This window comes from Talpa europaea (assembly GCF_964194135.1).
Source record: "Talpa europaea genome assembly, chromosome: 7".
Classification (NCBI taxonomy): domain Eukaryota; kingdom Metazoa; phylum Chordata; class Mammalia; order Eulipotyphla; family Talpidae; genus Talpa; species Talpa europaea.
Window position 1 is genome coordinate 127,115,446 of NC_140074.1, and position 18,834 is coordinate 127,134,279.

Genomic DNA, 18,834 nt, shown 5'->3' on the forward strand with positions numbered 1-18,834 from the left:
TTCACAGCACTGTGCTCAACCTGCTGCACCACCAGGGAGGCCCTCAGCATACAGATTCTTAATATTCTCATTTAAATCTTTTGCAGACTGAATTATGGAACCGGGAAGTGAGGAAGAAAAATGGGAGAAGCTGGATGCAGAATTTGATCACTTTGTGGTAGATATGAAGCCCTTTGTTTTAAAATTATCCCATAGGTCAGGTAAGATTAAGTTTGAAAATTAAATTCTTGAGATTCTTTTTTCTTTATGTTATTTAGTCAAAGCAATAAAATGTCAAAATGGAAAGAAAGTTGAATTCCTTTTCTAACAATGTTAATCTTAGGTTGATGTAGGAATGTTTCCTTTGACCTGTTCAAAGTTAAATAGAAATTTAGTGATAATGTCCTGCCAAGGGTGGAAAAATATTACTGTGATGCCACTTCTCATATGTCATGAGCTCAAAGCACACAGACCTCTAGAATTAGCTACAGCCATTTCTTTCTGCATCTTTCCTCCCTCCCTGGAAATATTTCCTCTTTCAGGAACCTGCTGTCCACTTGTCCTCTTTTTGCTTGTCAGAGCAGAAAAGAATCTCATGGTCTTATATGTCACATATAGAATAAAATCAAGTGTGAGTTAGTGTTTGCTGCTATCTTGTCTCCAACCCCTGTTCTGTTATCTCTAATTGTGGAATGAGAATCTTTGTCTGAAGTCATACAATTTTCAAATTTAATTTAAGGTATCAGAGAGCACCTGGAGAGTTTAGAGGGCCAGGAAGATTCTCAGAAGTTATACTAGGCTGACTAGAAAGGAAAAAATGGAATTTGTAGCTCTTGAGTGAGGGTTTTGAGTGGGGCCAAGAGACTGTGGCTGTTACCTGGCCAACTTCACTATTTCTTGAGGTGTCTGAGTGAACTTTGGTTTTAAAATGAGAATGTTGGATACTTATTCTAGGGCACTGTGTTGGGAGAAGCGAGTGTAGTAGATGAGTTAGGCATTCTCGGGTCACGCATGTTCAAAGCCTGCAGCCTTTCCTAGTAGTGGGTGGCTTTGTGTGGTCTCCCCTTCTACCCTCTCTCTTGCCTTGTTGAACTGTGACCTTTCTTCCTCCGCTGTTCTTCATAATGAATACTTTATGTCACATGGCTCATGCACAAGTATTTGAATTAGAGTTTAATGATATTTCCACACCGTGTTCTCTTCTGCTATTCACTACCTTTTTTCTGTAGACCTGCTGATAAGGAAACTTTTGTATTAAAATCTCCCATTATAAATGTCTTTCGAATCAAACTATCTTCGTTTTTCATTTTCTTTTGCAAATGCGTTTTAGGTGTATAGAATTGGATTAGCTACATAGAATCTTCGGTCCAGTACACATTGTCAGTATTAGTTCATGCCTGACCCTCTTTTATTTAGTTATTTCATAGTGAACACTTAGAAACTCACATCTCAATAAAATACTTTTATCTTCTTATAGCTAATTTTATCTTTGGTAATTGTTTCCCCCCCTCGTTGTAGGTAGAGGATTGAATTATTTTTGTTCACCAAGTTCTTGTACTAAATTTTGGTCATTGGAATATAATATACATTTGAATTTTTTTGCAGGCCATATAAAAAATACAGAGTTTGAAAAACTGTTTGCTTAAATAAGTTAATTTCATTTAATTTTTGCACAAAGTATGCCCAGTATTCTGTGAAGTTTGCTTTGTGATTATATAATTTTTGAAGCTAAAATGCAAAGGTTCTTTAGTGACTAGTGCTCATACCTGCAGTGGTAAATCCAGTTTGAGCAAAATGGAAAAATCAGCCCCAGAGATTTTTGTAGGAAAGCAATGAATGAATATGACCATTAGAAACTGAGACTAAAACAGACTTATGACTTGTGTTGGATATATAATCTTCAAATTGAGTTAGAATGACAAAGTCATTGTCAAAATAATTTTCATGGGACCTGAAAACAGTTCTGTCATTGCAAGATAATAAAGTCAATGTGTCATTATATATAGATTAAAATGTGCAGTATATTTTATATTTTTAAAGGGATCATGATTTTTATCAAATTAGATCTAAATAGCCCTCAATTGTTTTTAGAGAGGTAAAAGCAAATCTAAGTAAATAAACTACAGATCCCTGAAGATTATCAACTTTTATAAATAAAACATTTGAAGTTTAATTTTAGATTATGCTTAACATGCTTAAATAAATAAGAGATTTTATTTTTAATTCTGTTGGCTTGTATAATTAGAACTATAGTAAGGGTTTTCAACACAACTAAAATTATTTTAGAGCTGTTTTGCAGCAAAATTTTATCTCAGAAATTTGATAGTAATACAGTGATTTTATTTTCATGAAAATATTTCTTTGCATTTACCTTGCTTGCTGGCTTATAACCTCTTATACCACAGGTTAGCAAACTGTAACCCCAGGACCAAGTCCAGCCTGCTGCCTTTTTATAAAGTTTTATTAAAAAACAGCCCATTAGTTTACAAGTGGCGTGTGGCTACTTTCACAGTCAGCTGCAGCGCTGCCTGTGTAGCTGGGCTCGAGATCATAGGTCTGCGCAGCCTAACGTATTTACTATCTGCCTTTTTTAAGAAAAAGTTTAGCAGGCCCTCTTTAAGACAAAAGCAGATACTATTATAGGTCTTTAATCTTTTATTTTCTGTAAAATTAGTCCCTAATCAGCCTTATGTATTTCTAGAACGACAGCGGTGTGCACTCTGGATTAGAAAACTGTGTGAGCCTTCAGGAACAGGTGCAGGCGTCATGGGCAGGAAGAATCGGAACCTGTATGCAAAACTGTTACTGCACATGCTTAAGCGGGGAGTGCTCGAAGGCCCTTTCATACACCGTCCTGAGCCAGGGACGCTGAAAACTTTGCCTTCGTACATGGTAAGTGTTGCTGGCCATAGGTACATTCAGGTATTCATTTCATTTCTTTAAAATGCCACTTTATCATCACTTTCAGAAATGGTCATGTTTTAAAGTTACAGTGCTAGATAATGTGTTTGTTTCTCCCCGACTCAGTTTTTTCCCACCATGGGTAGAAATCAGGTATTGCACTACAGGGGCAGGGTGGGGGGCGGGGGGAAAGGGTCTATTCTTACTGATTTAGCCATCTCACAGAATTCTTTAATATTTCTAAAAAACAAAGTGAGTTTTTAAATACTAAACCTTTATTTACCTCTGATTTCTACTGGTTTATGAAAATGTTTTGTGGATTTCAGTAAATTCTAGTTAAATTCTCTCATCTATATTATTTAAAAATTCATGAGAGGTTGGGTTAAGTGATTTCCTAAGTTCCTTTCTACTCTAATAAAGTGACAGTTGTAGTTGTAGTTTAGAAATACTTGCCTGTATTTCATTATCAAAATCAACTTTGTTACCAAAGTTGTACAGCTATGGTTGGTTGATGAATTGTCACTGTCTTGTGCTTTGTAACCACGAAATATACCTTGGTTTGTGTGGTGTTTGAATACTTCAGAAATCTGACTGGAGTACTAGGTATTGTTGGTAGTCACTGTTAGGATATATATGTAATTAAAAAATAAGATGGATTGCAAAACTCCTGTGTAATGTGTTTTAAGGTTTATCTGTATTTTATGAGTTAAAGCAAAATTTAGTCAAGAGACATGCTCTACACTACAGGAAAATATCTGTTTACCTTGGCAGAATGCCGTAAACTTTAATGCTGTTATCAATAGTATGTTCAGATAGAGACAGTTTGTCAAAATTCAGATAGTAGTCCTTGGTATAGCAGTTACTTGCCTTGATATCTGATTAGACACTGGAATAGCTTATAATTTGAAAAGAAGTAGGCTGTACCTGAGAGAACAGCTCCTTGAGGGTATTCTGTTTAGAATGGGGAGAATTGTTACAGAAGTGTCCAGTCAACACAGTTTTCTTCTGGAATATGTCATGAAGCCAGGCTCACCTGAAGAGAAATAAATGGGCTAAGGCCATTCTTCTTAATGACTAAATATAGCACATCTTCTGAAACATGTTGAAATCTGAGTTTATTGTGTCGTATTTTCTCATTGACACTCAATTACATAGAAGGAAGGACCTTCTTTTATAAATAATGATGAGGAGGAGGAGGAGAAAGGGGAAGGTGAGAAGGCCTGGAGACCTGGCTTGGATTTTCCAGCAAACTAAATCCCAGATCTTCGGCTCCCTTGTTTCCACCTTATCAAGGGATTTTTCAATCTTTAAAACACTAATTTGTGGGTGTGCATTTACACAGAGTAGTTCATGATCATAGAAAGAAGTAGAAGAGGACGTTATTAAAAAAGTACAGTTACCTTTTCATGAAACTAATTCTCTTTTTGTAATAAAGGTAATTATTATCATATCTTCTGTTGTGCAGTTTTATCATTTATCACATTTCTTATATAGCAGAAAACAGCTAAAGTGTAGATATGTTATCCATTATGGATTTTCACATTTCATAATTCATTGTGCATTGAATGATACATTTTTATGTAATTGAATTTGGTTATTTGAAAGGTTATCAAACTTGAAACTTGATGGAAATCTTAAATAATTATTTCATTTTAGTACATTTTGAAAGAATAATTTTTCTAATTTTTAAAAATCAGTCCATCTATTTTGATGAACCAAATCCAGCACGAGCCAAAGGTTCAAGTCCAGAAGGAATACCAGACTGGGTAATGGGTGAGCTGGGGACAAGTGAACACAAATTAAATGAATCATGGAAGCTCTTCTCTGGAGGAGATTACTCTTTGATACAGTCGCCAGCTGACATCCACAGGTAAGCTATGAAATGGGATTTCAGATGTGGTTCATCCCACAGCCTGTCTTCAGGCTAAAGCCTGGTTCATTCCACTTTTCCTTTTTTATGGTTAGTTGTTGGTTTGAGGGCTGTTGATAGGTGAAATAATAGTTTTGTCTTCCTTTTACTCTCTATTTAAGATTATTACGTTTTTAACCACTTTTTGGATGTCTATTTACATATATATACTGTATAAATATGTCGTGTGTGTGTGTGTGTGTGTGTGTAAATTGGTATGTAGCATACCGTAGCCTGGAAATCAGTGATTGAAAATCTTTAACACAATTCTGTTTTCCTTTATGACAAATACGAATAGAACATTATCAGTAACGTCAACGAAATATGATATCTCTGTATGCATCTTGAAGCTTTGCTTGAATTTCTCTTTTTCCTCTCACTGAACATTTGTTTTGATTTCATAAAATAATGAATGTGAACATAAAACCCATTAAATTGTGCTCTCTTTCTAGAGTATAATGCTTTAATAGGATTTTTTGTGCTATAAAAGTAAACTTCCAAGTTTTTGAAATATGCAAAGAGACCATTATTGTTATAATAAAAGTTTTGGCCCTATTAAAAGGGATAGATAAATGGACTTTATCAAATTTCGAGTTTCACTTTGGGCTTTGTCCCCTGGAATGTTAAAATACTGCATACTTCATACTTCACTCTTCACCATTCTCTGGATAATTTTAACGTTTGGAATTTAATTTGGCTCACAATGTAATCTCTCTTCTCCACTGTACTATTTTTTGGTTTATTCCTTAATCATATATAGAAATGTTATTTTTAATTTGAAATGCCTTTATAGTTGATATAGTCTGATTATATGTTTTTCAGACTGTAGGCATTATGGTGAAAAAGAACAGATGAACACAAAACAAGAGGTCCACTCTATGAAAATTTGATTAAAAAGGAAAATTAAATTGAAATGGAATGGCACAAAAGGAAGTGCTGATATAATTAAGGGCACATTTAGAAGAATAAAAAGAAATGAATAGAGGAGTTCATAGGAGGTGGTGTTAAGTACTTACATTTACATCCAAAGGAGATTTTAAAAGTAGAAGTGGTGTAATTATAGAATTTTTCCTAGCCAGATAGCAAGTAAATGGAGACAAAGAGACATTGGGGTCTGTTTACAAAGAAAAATACTTCTTGATTTGGCAGCAAAATCTGTTAGGTATTTGCCACAACATCTGTTGAATGTCCAGCTAAACATTGCATTCTTTCCTAGGGGTAGTAAATATGCAATTTACAGTATAAAGGTGAACTGAAATTATTTCCCATCTCTTGGAGCTTAGACCAGAGGTTAAAAATTGGTGGTTTCCCTGGACTGAAGATTCACCTGGATAGATTTGTTTTGTCTGACTTACACAGTGTCTTTAAAGATTTTTGAATGAGTGATCAAAAGGAATCATTGGAGAATTTCATATAAAAAGCTAATTTCCTGTCTTAATAAAAAATGGGAGACCTAACCATCTTGACAGAAGATACCTACAGTTTGGAGTCAAGTAATATTTGGTCCCTTCCTTAATGCAGTGTGCCTTCCTTATTTCCTGCTAATTTCTGACACTGAGTTTGAGGTCAGTTGCATCTATTATTGAACTTAAGCTTTATCCCCCACCACCCCAATTTTAAGTAGGATTAAGGGGAAGTATTTATTTTTTACATTTTTATGTTCCATTAAAAGTGGAAAGAAGAAAGTAGATAAAGAAGGATCATATGATTCAAGAAGAGAAACACTTATTTGTTACCTGTTTAAACCTTACAGACATTTAATTTTAATGGTTGTCCTATATGGGTGAATTGGGAAGAGAGCTAAGTACATGGATGATTTCAGTACAGTGGTCTGGTCAGTTGTGGAAGTTTTTGTGAAGATTGAGATGTGTATGAGAGTAAGGTTCAGGATGTGAAATAGACTGGAGATCTCCAGGGAGCCCAGGCGGATGGGCTTTTCCGTCCTTGGAACAGGAATAAAGTTTAAGAAAATATAGTGAGAATATGTTTTAAATATTACTCAGTGACTTCTGGAAAATGGAACCATATTAAAAAAGAAAACAAATAACCCAATTCAAAAAATGGGCAGAAGGGCCTCTCCGGTGGTACAGCGGGTTGAGCACCATGCTGTGAAGCTGCCCGCAGCTTCTGCAGCGCGGGTTCGATTCCCGGCCAGCCAGGGAGAAACCCACATAGCATGGCAGACTTCTCCTGCCTCACCCACTGCTCTCCTCAGCAGTGTCTTCAGTCCATCTGCTTGTTCTGTTCCCTGCTCTGTCTCTGGTGAATTCTCTCACCCTCCCATACCTCTGGTCTGTACCTCAGTTCTTGTATAAATAAATAAATCTTTAAAAAAATGGGCAGAAGAAATAAATACACACTTCTCAAAGAAGATATGCAGATATCCGTTGGGTCCATGAAAAATGCTCATCATCAGGGAAATGCAAATCAAAACCACAGAGAGATACCATCTCACACCTGTGAGAATCGTCCATATCAAAAAGACCAGAAACAAGTGCTGGCGAGGATGTGGAGAAAAATCCCACTCTTGGTGGCAATGTAGACTGGTCCAGCTCCTATGGAAAACAGTATGGAGTTTTCTCAAAAATTAGAAGATGGATCTGACATATGACTCAGCAATTCCACTCCTGGTATCTACCTGGAGAATACAAGAAACACTAATTTGAAGGAAAACATGCAGTCCCATGTTCATTGACGCACTATTTGCAATAGCTAAGCTATGGAAACAACTGTTGTCCAACAACAGATGGGTGGATCAAGAAGCTGTGTTATATATACACAATGGAATACTACTCAGCTATTAAAAAAGATAAATACTTTTTAAAAAATTTTTTATTTTATGTAATTCTTACATCATTTTTCATTTCTGCACAATGTATGCATTTTCATTTTGGTTATATTCCCCATACGATTGCACTCCCCCCCCTTATTTTGACCCTAGTCAAATTAATACTTTGTATTAATTAGTCTTTTTTCCTGGTCCGTTATTTAGGTTTTCTAAATTCCTCCTATGAGTGAGACCATCCAGTATTTTTCTTTTTCTTTCTGACTTATTTTGCTGAGCATGATCCCTTCTAGATTCATCCATGTTGCTGCAAACTACATGTGTTTATCTAAAAAACTGTAAGTTCTTGCCATTTGCGGCATCATGGATGGAGCTGAAGGGGATTGTGCTAAGTGAAGTAAGCCAGAAAGAAAGAGACAAATACTAGATGGTGTCACTTATATGTTGAATATAGAGAAACAAAACACAGTATCAGATAAAGCCAAACTAAGGAACAAACCCTTGAAATCTGACCATAGACCTGAGGCTACCAGAGAGGGAAGAGGAAGGGGGAGGGCAAGAGCAAGGTGGAGAGGGAGCATAGTCTCGGACTATGATGGAGAACTTTGGGTGTCTTAGTGGAGGGTGTGGTGTGGTAATGACACCTTAGCTGGGGATCCTACACTTTTAATACACAACCATGCAAACCAATGTTACTGCAATGAAAAAAAAAAAAGAGTAAAATTTAAGATTAGGCAATGTAGCCCTAAAATTATTTCCAACCTATAAAATACATTGCTATGTAAAAAGTCATTAAAACCTGACTGTAGTTGAGAAGTAATCATTTATGGCAATTAATTGATAGGAAGAGACAAACATAAAAATTTAGCAAAGGTGTAGAACAGTCTATAAAATATCTTCACAGTTTTAACAATTTCTTTGTTGCTTACCTATAACAAAATGGATTTTAATACAAATTACTGAAGTGTGAGGCATTAGTCATTAGTTACATAGTAAGTAATTAATGGGAAGAGCAGACAGTCCTCCTCATCCTTCAGATCTCACAACTTCACAGGAGCTGGACCAGACACCCTAGGTCTATTTATCATGTGTGTGGAGGTCTCTGTCTGTCCTCTGTGCCGGCTCATACAGTTTATCAGCAGTGACTGTTTGTTTTTCTTTATACTGTATTTCCAGTGCCTTGCCCTGGACAAGAACCTGTGAGGAAACCCCTAAGTATATGTGTTCAGCGAGAGCATGCGTGACTGAACCATTGATTACAAGGCACTACCATGTATTTCATCTGACCAAGCCCTTTGAGACAGATATATGTGACAGAGAGCCTAGCCTTACGAGGGTTAAACAAAAATTAGAACATTTGAGGAATACATTTTTGGGTAAGTTTGAGAAGTTCAGTGAAGTGTGGAGATACGCTGTGAGATGCCCTTCACACCTGAGGTGTCTGAATACGGTGAAGGTGCTGGAGAAGACCTTCTCAGCACCTGCTCCTTCAGTTTCAGAATATCACTAAGGCTAAGGACTGCAAAAACAAAATTTTGCAGGGTATCTTTTGTTTCTCGGTTTGATTTAACATTTTAATTTGATTTAAAATTTTAAGGTGCGTGCATGCTAATTAATGGATGTTTGTAATTTTACATACGCACAGACATTTAGAAAATAAAGCTTGGAGATTTCTGGACCTACTAAATGGAGATTTCTGGACCTACTAAACATAGAGCTTCCACAGGATCCAGCAATTCCACTCCTAGGTATTTACCCAAAGGACACAGAAACATCAATTCCAAAGAACACCTGCACCCCTATGTTTATAGCAGCACTGTTTACAATAGCTAAGCTTTGGAAACAGCCCAAATGCCCAAAAATAGATGACTGGATCAAGAAGATGTGGTACATATATACCATGGAATATTACTCAGCATTCAAAAAAGATAAACACATGCAATTTGCAGCAACATGGATGGCGCTGGAAGGGATCATGCTCAGCGAAATAAGCCAAAAAGAAAAAGAAAAATACCGGATGGTCTCACTCATAGCAGGAATCTAGAATACTTAAATAAGGGACCAGGAAAATGAATAACTATAAGAAAGTGAAAATCAAAATCAACAAAAACTATGAACCAGAGACACTTTTTGGGGGGCGGGAGGGGAGGGATTGGGGTCAGAATGGGGGGATTGCAATTGTAGGGGGAATATAAAAATAAAATTTATTGATTAAAAATAAATAAATAAATAAAAAATGAAGAGCCGTCCTGAGCTCTGCACTAGGAATGTCTGACTTTGGAATCATTGTACTTCCCACAACCCAAGCTCTCTGCTCAGAATAAGGCTGTTAAATAGAATTGTCCTAGAGTGGGTGCTTGGTAGTACTGTTTAATGCAGTGAATAAAATGCTAATAAATGGTTAAATAATTACTAAGAAAAAAAAAAAAAAGAAAGCTAACCTTCACTTTAGCCAAAGGCCTTAAAATGTATTTTAAGGCCAAATATATAAAGTGTGCTATCAGGTCAGAAGTGGTGGTGAAGCGTCTTCCTTTCCCTGAAGTCGCTCCTTGGCTCTGAGGAGTCGTGCTGTGCTAATGAAAAAGTTCGAACCTGCTAGTGTTGACCTAATACATCGAATCAGTTCTGCAAGAAATTGTTTTAAAAAGTTTAAGAGGCTTATAATATTTGACACATGTATGTTTTTATAGTGAATAATTTATTGTTACTTAGAACTGAAGTTTAATGCTGCCTCATAAATTTTACAACCACTTCAACTTGTCCTTTGAAAAACCTCTTTAATCTTAAAAGATTTTTCCCCTTAGTGTTTCTTTTTTGATCACTTTATAAAATCCTGCTTTACTTAGACCTTTTTGTATGTGAAGTATTTCTAATGGCATTTTAGATTATGCTGTTTGTGTTCTAGCCTTTTTATATTATTAAAGATGCAGAGTCCTTTTGAAGCCTCTTTGTTAGGACGCCCTATTCAGTGGAGATGGCACCTTTCCTTTACCTTTATTCTCCCATAGGATATGGTATGTGGCCCCTTCAAAACATCTTAGAAGTATTGTGAGGTTATATTCTATCAGGCTTATTATCATGCTTCCTCTTTCCACCAGATACACCTCATATACTAGTAAACTTAGCGTTTCACTTGCGACTGCTCGGCTGTTCCATCCTGGTTTTATTCTTTGCTTTCCTCTTTCATAGTTCCTGGTCTAAGAACTATGAAAACTATGTTTTTGCCATGTTTTCTTTTTGAAAAACCACCCTTCAGGGTGGTTTTATTAGAGATCTTTGCTATTTTATTAGAGATCACATATTGTATTTTTATGTCAAATATCTACTAATTTTCTTAATGACATATTTTAATTGTATTTGATTTTGAGAGTGGCTTGACAAAATGTTACTAATGAGACCATAGACTTAGATCTCATTCCTGGATAGTTTGGTTAATTTCGTTTAGTTCTACACCTATGAGTAATATCCATTTGTGTTACTTCCTGGTCATCCTTCAGGTACATCCCTTTGATATCTGGTGATGACTTTGAATGTCTTTGTGGTACACATTCAGGAGGCCTCCTCTTTTTCCTCCTTCTCTTGGTCTTTACAGCTTTGTGTAATCCTTCCTTGAGCGTGGGCAGGACCTGTGACTTGCTGCTGACTTATAGAATATGGCAACCATGATGGTATGTCACTCTCATGATTACATTACAATATTTAAGACTGTCTTGTTAGTAGGCTCACTCTGGACTCTTGCTGTCTTTTCCTTGATGACTTGATAAAGCAAGTTGCCCTGAGTCCTACAGCCATAAAGAACTGAATGCTGCAGATAGCCATATGGAAACAAAAGAAGATCCGTCCCCATTTGAGCCACCAAATGAGAATCCAGCTCTGGTCAAACCATGATGGCAACTTTCTGTGGCCCTAAGCAGAAGACCCAGCTCAGCTGTGCCTGCAGAAACTTTGAGAATATTTATGTGTGTGGTTTAATGTTAAGTTTGTCATAATTTGTTATGTAGCAGTAGTTATGTAGCAGTTATGTTATGTAGCAGTAATAATTCTCATTTTAATAAGTTAGGCATTCTTTATACAATACATACTTGTAAGAACCTCACTGTAGAAATATATAGAGTGCAATTTCTCTTTATCCTACTTTCCTTATGAGAGCTATCATCAACACTTTGGTATAGATCATGCTACAATAAACCCATGCCTACACATATGTAATTAAGTTACAAATTGACTTTTGTTTGTACTTTCCTGAAAGTTTTGTCACTTAACTGTGTCTTAGATGTGTGTCTTATAGTATGTGTTGTTTTTTTACCTATAGATAATAATCTAAATAGTAATTTAACTAAATAGTAATTTACTCTCTCCTTGCTGCTTTCAGTTCCTTACTGCTGTAAGGAAGGGTCTACTTAACACACCCCAGTGTTGTACCGTTATGCATTCACATGTGTTTCAGGCTGTTGTTGATTCCCAGAGAAGGAAGTTGTTTCGGTCGCTAGACACATTAACAAGACTTAATGGATGAACTCTTGATGGAATTAATTATAAGTTCATCTTGTGAGGTGGTGACTAAAATCTATATGGGCTAGTATGATATATAAAAGTCAAAAGAAGTACTTAAAACATTTTAAGCTTCCTTGATGTGTGTGTGTTTTCAAAAGGATAGGTACAAATGTGTACATGTACATGGAATATTTCTGAGTGCCACATGTAAAAACTCTTGCCTTTAGGGAGTGGGACTCGTCTGGAATGAAAAGTTAAAAGCATTTTTTATATGTGTCTGTTATTTTTAATAATCACTTTTTTTTGGTAGATATTTTCAAGTTGTCCTCCAAACTACCAACCATCTTGTTAAAATGTAAGGGCATACACATTGTTGATATCATTGATGCACATTAATAAATTTAACTGCGTGTAACAAATAGACAGATTTGAATAAGATTCAATAAGATTAGTGTTCCATCTTGGAAGAAGGGACTTGCTAAGTTAATGAACTAACGATTCCCTCAAAGCTGCTCCTAAAATACTACTAACACTCATCCCAAGTGTGTGCTGCGTTCACACTTACAATAAACCTATTTGCACAGACATTAATTTAGTGTTCTCAGAACCAAAATGATCAAGATACATAGATTTTAAGATAAGACCCTTTGAGGTGGATTCCACTTGTATTTCTGATTTGTTCAAACAAGTGAAGTGAGGCAAGTCACACCATTTATGGGGCACCTGCTTTATGTTAGATACCATCCTGGAGCGCTTTTATGAGTTACCTGATTTCATCCTTTCTGTAATTCTGAGGTTGATAGGATTGCTCTTTGCATTTATAGGCAAGGTAACAGCTGCAGTAAAGTCAGTAACATTTCCAGGGATGGGTCCAGTATTGGCATTCAGGTGTTGGCGCTTCCAGACCCCATGTTCTTTCTAATATTCATGAAGTCATGAGTACTTTATGCAGAAATAAGAAATTTTCACTTCTCTCCATTTCCCCTCATGTGAGTGCATTAGCAATCCTGTGCTTTTGTTATTGGCTCTTTCTAAGTTGAGCTGAAATGAGGCACGTGGCTTTTATTCAAATCTAACCTCTGACACTTGGCAACCATGTGTCTTCAGGCAAGTCTCTTAATTTTTCAGAACCCCAGTTCCAGCATTTGTTAAAGGGAGATGCAGAGCCTTTGACAGGGTCCCTGTGAAATGTTGGCAGTTGCCACCACCGTTGTTATTGTTGTGTTGTCATTTTAATAGTTCATAGAAGGGTGTGTTTGTAAAGATTGTTTGACCAGTCTTTTGCTTTACTTAATTATCTGATCTTTTCAAAAGGTCTTATCTTAAAATCTGTGTCTTGCTCATTTTGGTTCTGAGAACACTAAATTAATGTCTGTGCAAATAGGTTGATTGTAAGTGTGAACCTAGCACACACTTGGGATGAGTGTTAGTAGTATTTTAGGAGAGGCTTTGAGGGAATTGTTAGTTCATTAACTTAGCAAGTCCCTCCTTCCAGGATGGAACACTATGTGACTGGCCCATTGTTCTTCATTTTGCCACATCATGTGTTGGAAACTGCCTAAATAATATTTAGACTTCAGTTCATGCCATCTCTATGTATTCTTTTTGTGCACTATACAGTGACAGAGCACAAAGATAATTGCTTATATTCTTGTCTTACAATTCTGTAAAAAATGTTTTGACACTTCTTTCTAATAGCTTGTAATTGTATTTATGACTTTTCAGTGAAGTATGATGCGGTCTGAGAGCTTATCAATAAAATGCTGTTAGGTTCTGGATTAGGAAAAAATGAAAAAAATGATTAATTCCTTTACTATTTTTATTTGACACTTTAAGATTTGTGAATTCAGAGAGGATGAAAAGGAGTAATGATGAATCAACCCCAACCTTTACATGCTGATTTTGCAGTGAAAAAACCTGCTCATTTTAGAGGACTTTATTGTTGAAAAAGAAGGCATTCATTTAGATTTCTTTAGATGCCATTTTATAAAAATCTACCTTCCAGATTATTTAAAAACTCTAGGAGTAGACATGGTAGTAAGTAATAAACAGAATTCTTATTTATTGTATATGCTACTTTTGCCATAGGTTAACTTTATTAAAGTTTTATCTCTTGATTTGTGCTGTATCCTCTAAATAATAAATGTGTTCACACCTATAAGAAAGGACTTGAAGACTGATTACTCTATTTCAAATGATTATAGAGGACTATAATTTTCGTATCTTGCTTTAATGAGATCTTTCCATGGGTTATTTGATGCCAGATTTTAGTTTGGAATGAAGTATCTAATTATTGTCCCACCCTTATGGAAAATATGATTTGCTTTACAATGATCCTCTTTATGATGTGGTTTCCTAGGAATGCATTGTGGTAGGAAGTTGGGACTGTGTATGTCCTTTAAAAATGTCTCCAATACAGCTAGTATTTCACTTGCTTGTGCAATGTAGGAACATGCCCAGCAGATGGTGATCAAGTATAATGAAAATGTACTTGAGATTGTGTCTGCTAATGTGCGTGAAAAAAATTTGTCATTTTAAATATATTGATTCAATTTTAATCTGTATACTCAGAAACCATAATAGAATCTTTTTACTTTTTCAAACTCCATTTTTTATATACAACAGCACTAGCACTACCCTAAAGAACCCCACACCTAAAAAGTTGAATGAACTTGTGGGGGTGCCAGTCAATACCTTTGATTCCTAGGGAAATTATATCTCTTGGCATAAATAAATATGGTTAGGATTGCACATAGCAGAACATCCTTAAATATTCATAAAAAGTGCATTCATTTTATTTTAGATTAGCACCATTGCTTGGGCAAAGATATAGTCTACCACAGCTTAGTCCTATGGAACTTTTCTGCCATGATGGAAATGTTCCAGAACTGTGCCAGTCTTCACATGTGACAGTGGAACATTTGAAATGCGGCTAGTGTGACTGTAGAACTGAGTGTGAAGTTTAATTTAATTAATTTGAGCAGCCATTTTGATGATTGGCTGGTGGATTGGGGTTGGAGTACTAGACCTGGAACTTATGTAAAACTGGACCTGCTGGATGGAAAGCTGCTCACCAGGTAGGGGGGTGAGATTGGCATAGGGCCTGTCCACAGAGCATGTGGATGTTGTGCATAGAAACTGCCTCCACCACAGGAGAGACTCCTGATGTGCTGACTTGCAGCTCCTGTGTGTGAGGTCTGTCATGGTGACGACCCAGGAGCCAATCAGTCTTCTGGTGGTTAGGCTCTTGGGTTTCAGGGGAGCTCTCCCTAACGTCTTTTGAAAGAGAAAAAAAATCACTTTAATAAAAAATCTTATCATTTATTGGGATATTATATGTAGTCTGGAATAAAATGATTTATTTGATAATTTGTTGGCACCTTTGACACTATTATGTGGACTTGAGCTCTAGACTGCTGTATAAATGAGGGATAAGAGCTGTTTCATAGGATACTCATAAAACATAACATTTCACACACAACTTATAAAGCCACTTAGCTTCTCATTAATTTTCAACATTAATGAACTAATTAAATATCATTCTTAGGTATTTACTAAGGCAAAGATACGTATTTCTTTTCTTTTTTTAAAAAGATTTATTTATTTATACAAGCCCTGGAGTACCGGCCAGAGGCGTGGGAGGGTGAGAGAATTCACCAGAGACGGAGCAGGGAGCAGAATAGGCAGGAGGACCGAAATACACTGCTGAGGGGAGCAGCAGGCGAGACAGGAGAGGTCTGCTGCACCATGTGGGAATCTCTCTGGCAGGCGGCCGGGAATTGAACCGGTGCTGCAGAGGCTGCGGACAGCTTCACAGCGCTGTGCTCAACCCGCTGCACCATCAGGGAGGCCCAGGACAAGTATTTCTTTTACGTTTTTTTGTTTCAGTGAGTCACATTTTGATAAATTTAGTCACTTGTCAACTTTTTTTTTTTTTCAATTGAGCAGGGATTTATAATAGTGTCTTTTTTTTTTTTTACAAACAGGTTTCTTTTGTGAGATCATGATGTTGAACAGTTTTGATCATCCTTTTAATAAACAAGAAAGGATGTCAGTATGTTCATAAGTATATTGCAAAACTTAGTTTTAAGGGAATTAAGATATTCCCTGAGTGTTGCACTGTTAAAACAGAGACATATTAATAAATGTTGATTTTAATGTGTGACTTTTAAAGATGCCTTTTATTTTGAATTTTTAAAAAGCAAATGTGTTTTTTTTTTAAATAGTCACTGAAAAAGAAGGAAGTCTTAAAATGTTTATGAATCTCTGGTCATTTTTTAGTTCTGTCAGGCATCTCATTTTTTAACTTAGTTTTGTTTTTCTTTTTGTTGCTAATTAAGTCCCTCTTGAGGGGCCTTCCCAGTGGTGTGGCAGTTGAGTGCTGCAGCCTCTGCAGCACAGGTTTGATTCCCTGCTGGCCAGGGAGAACCCCACATGGTGCAGCAGACCTCTCCTGCCTCGCCTGCTGCTCCCCTCAGCAGTGTCTTCAGTCCGTCTGCCTCTTCTGTTCCCTGCTCTGGCTCTGGTGAATCCTCTCATCCTCCCGCGCTTCTGACCTGTACCCCAGTTCTTGTATAAATAAATAAATAAAACTTAAAAAAAAAGAAGCATCTGGAAGATAAAAAAAACTATTAAATTAAAAAATAAATAAAGTCCCTCTTGAAAAAATTGAAATAAATGTGTTTTGGATCAGTGGAACTTATTTTCAGTGTTACTGGATACTTTGCTGCATTATTAACTGTTACTATTTATATTTCAATGATATTTAGCATACCTTAAGAAGACTATTTTGCAGATGGAATGTAACTACTACCTGTTGCTCAGGTGAATATAAATACATGAAATTTAAAGTTCTCATTTTAGTTTTCTGATCATTTATAATCTATTAGTTGTATTGCTCTTAAAATGTTTTATATCTATGACACATTAGCATACATATAAAAAGTGTATGACAATGCACAGATACAATTTAAAGAACAGTTAGAAAGTAAACCTCTCCATACTTCCATCCCAGCCAAGAAATGCATATTATAACACGAATTCTTTGTATGTCCCTCCCATATTTCCTCACCTTCTCTTCTCCAGAGAGGAAACACTGTCCTGTACTTTTTATTAGTCACTCCTTTTATTATTAACTATGTGTAAGTGGAATCATGCTATATGTATTATTTTGAAGCTTGCCTTTTTACTATTTCTTAGATTCATTCATGTGAAGTATAGCTGTAGTTTCCATTTGTGGTAAACTTATAACATCAGTGTAGAACATAAATACATGACGCCACACAAATCTTAAGTGTAAAGCTTGAAGTTTTTACAAAATGCATACATTTATATCACCACCTTCCACATCAAGATAGAAAATATTACCAGCTCTCCAGAATGCTCTCTCTGGCTCCGTCCCAGTCATTTGTTGCCACCCTCAAAAGGCAACCACTATTCTGCATCATAGCACCATAGATTAGTTTTAAATATTTTGATTCATAGTTTATGTCCATTTCCCCCCACTTTTTGCTCAACATTGTGTCCTGAGATTGATCTCTGTTGCTGCATTTAGCAGTGGTCCATTGTTTTTGTTTTATTATTGTATGGCTATATTATATTTATATATCCATTCTATTGTTTGGTGTTTGGGTTTCCAGTTTGGCGCTATTACCAGCAATTCTTTGTACATTCCTGCACGTATCTTGTAGTGCATATATGTGCATTATTGATTCAGAAGTGTGATGATAGTAGCTACTCCCTAAGAGTTTTCCAAAGTGCTTGTAGCAGTTTACATTTCAACCAGTAGGATTTAAAAGTTTATGACTCACTTTTTACCAATATTTGATTCATCAGTTTCTTTTAATTTTAGGAATTCAAGTATGGTGGCTGTGTAGTTTTAATTTCATCTTCAGTATCACTATTAGTGATACTGAACACCTCTTTCTTGCTTGTGGCCATTTGTATATCCTCTCTTGTCAAGTTCCCTGTCACTTATTAATAAAAAATATTTTGTCAGTCTTTTTTGATTTGTCACAACTCATTATTTATTCTGGGTGCTAATTAGTTGTTGAATTATGTATTGTAAATCTCTGTTTTTCTGATGACCTCTGTTGTACAGTATTATGTATAATATGGGTCTATTTGCCACATGTTTCAGATGTTTGTGTATTTTTCTTTTTTTGTGCCTAAGATTTCTTGCTTCTCCTACCCCAAGGTCATAGAGATAACTTGCTCTAGTATCTTACATCATCTTTCTTATTTTATTTTACTCATTTAAATATATGGTACGTCTTGAATTGACTTTTATCTATGAAGTGAGGTAGGGGTCCTCTCCAAGTCATTAATACTTATTAATTTTTTAGCTACTTACATGTCTATATAAATTTGGGTTACATTTTTACTCCTCCCTGTGTGCACACCCTTCACTGCCCTCCACCAAACCTCCCACTGGTGCCATTATTATAAACCAGGAAGTTTATTTATGTTGTTTCTAAACTCTAGCCTCTTATGTTGCTTTGTTAATATGTATACTAATACCACACTGTCTTAATTACTATAGCTTTAAAAGAAATCTTGATTTTTAGTAGTGTAGTTTATACACTACAGCTTTATTTTCAAGATTATTTTGGCTTTTCTTGGCCCTTTGCATTTCCACATAACTCTTAGAATTAGCTTGCCAGTTTTTATACATAGACACACATACATACTTGTTGAGATTTTAATTGGGATGCATTGAGTCTATAGATGAGTGGGAGGAATTAATATTTTCATAGTATGGAACTAT

At 35.9% G+C, this 18,834-nt stretch overlaps 1 protein-coding gene across 1 annotated transcript in view; it reads left to right on the forward strand.

Moving 5' to 3' along the window:
- Window positions 1-94: 94 nt before the first annotated feature.
- Window positions 95-18,834, forward strand: part of CEP112 (centrosomal protein 112) — a gene marked incomplete at both ends in the record, with an annotated part of 340,823 nt that continues 322,083 nt past the window's right edge. Inside the window, 3 exons of the mRNA XM_084238043.1 lie at window positions 95-200; window positions 2,681-2,871; window positions 4,578-4,750. Coding sequence (XP_084094169.1) covers window positions 95-200; window positions 2,681-2,871; window positions 4,578-4,750 — 470 coding nt within the window. The remainder of the gene's footprint in view (window positions 201-2,680; window positions 2,872-4,577; window positions 4,751-18,834) is intronic.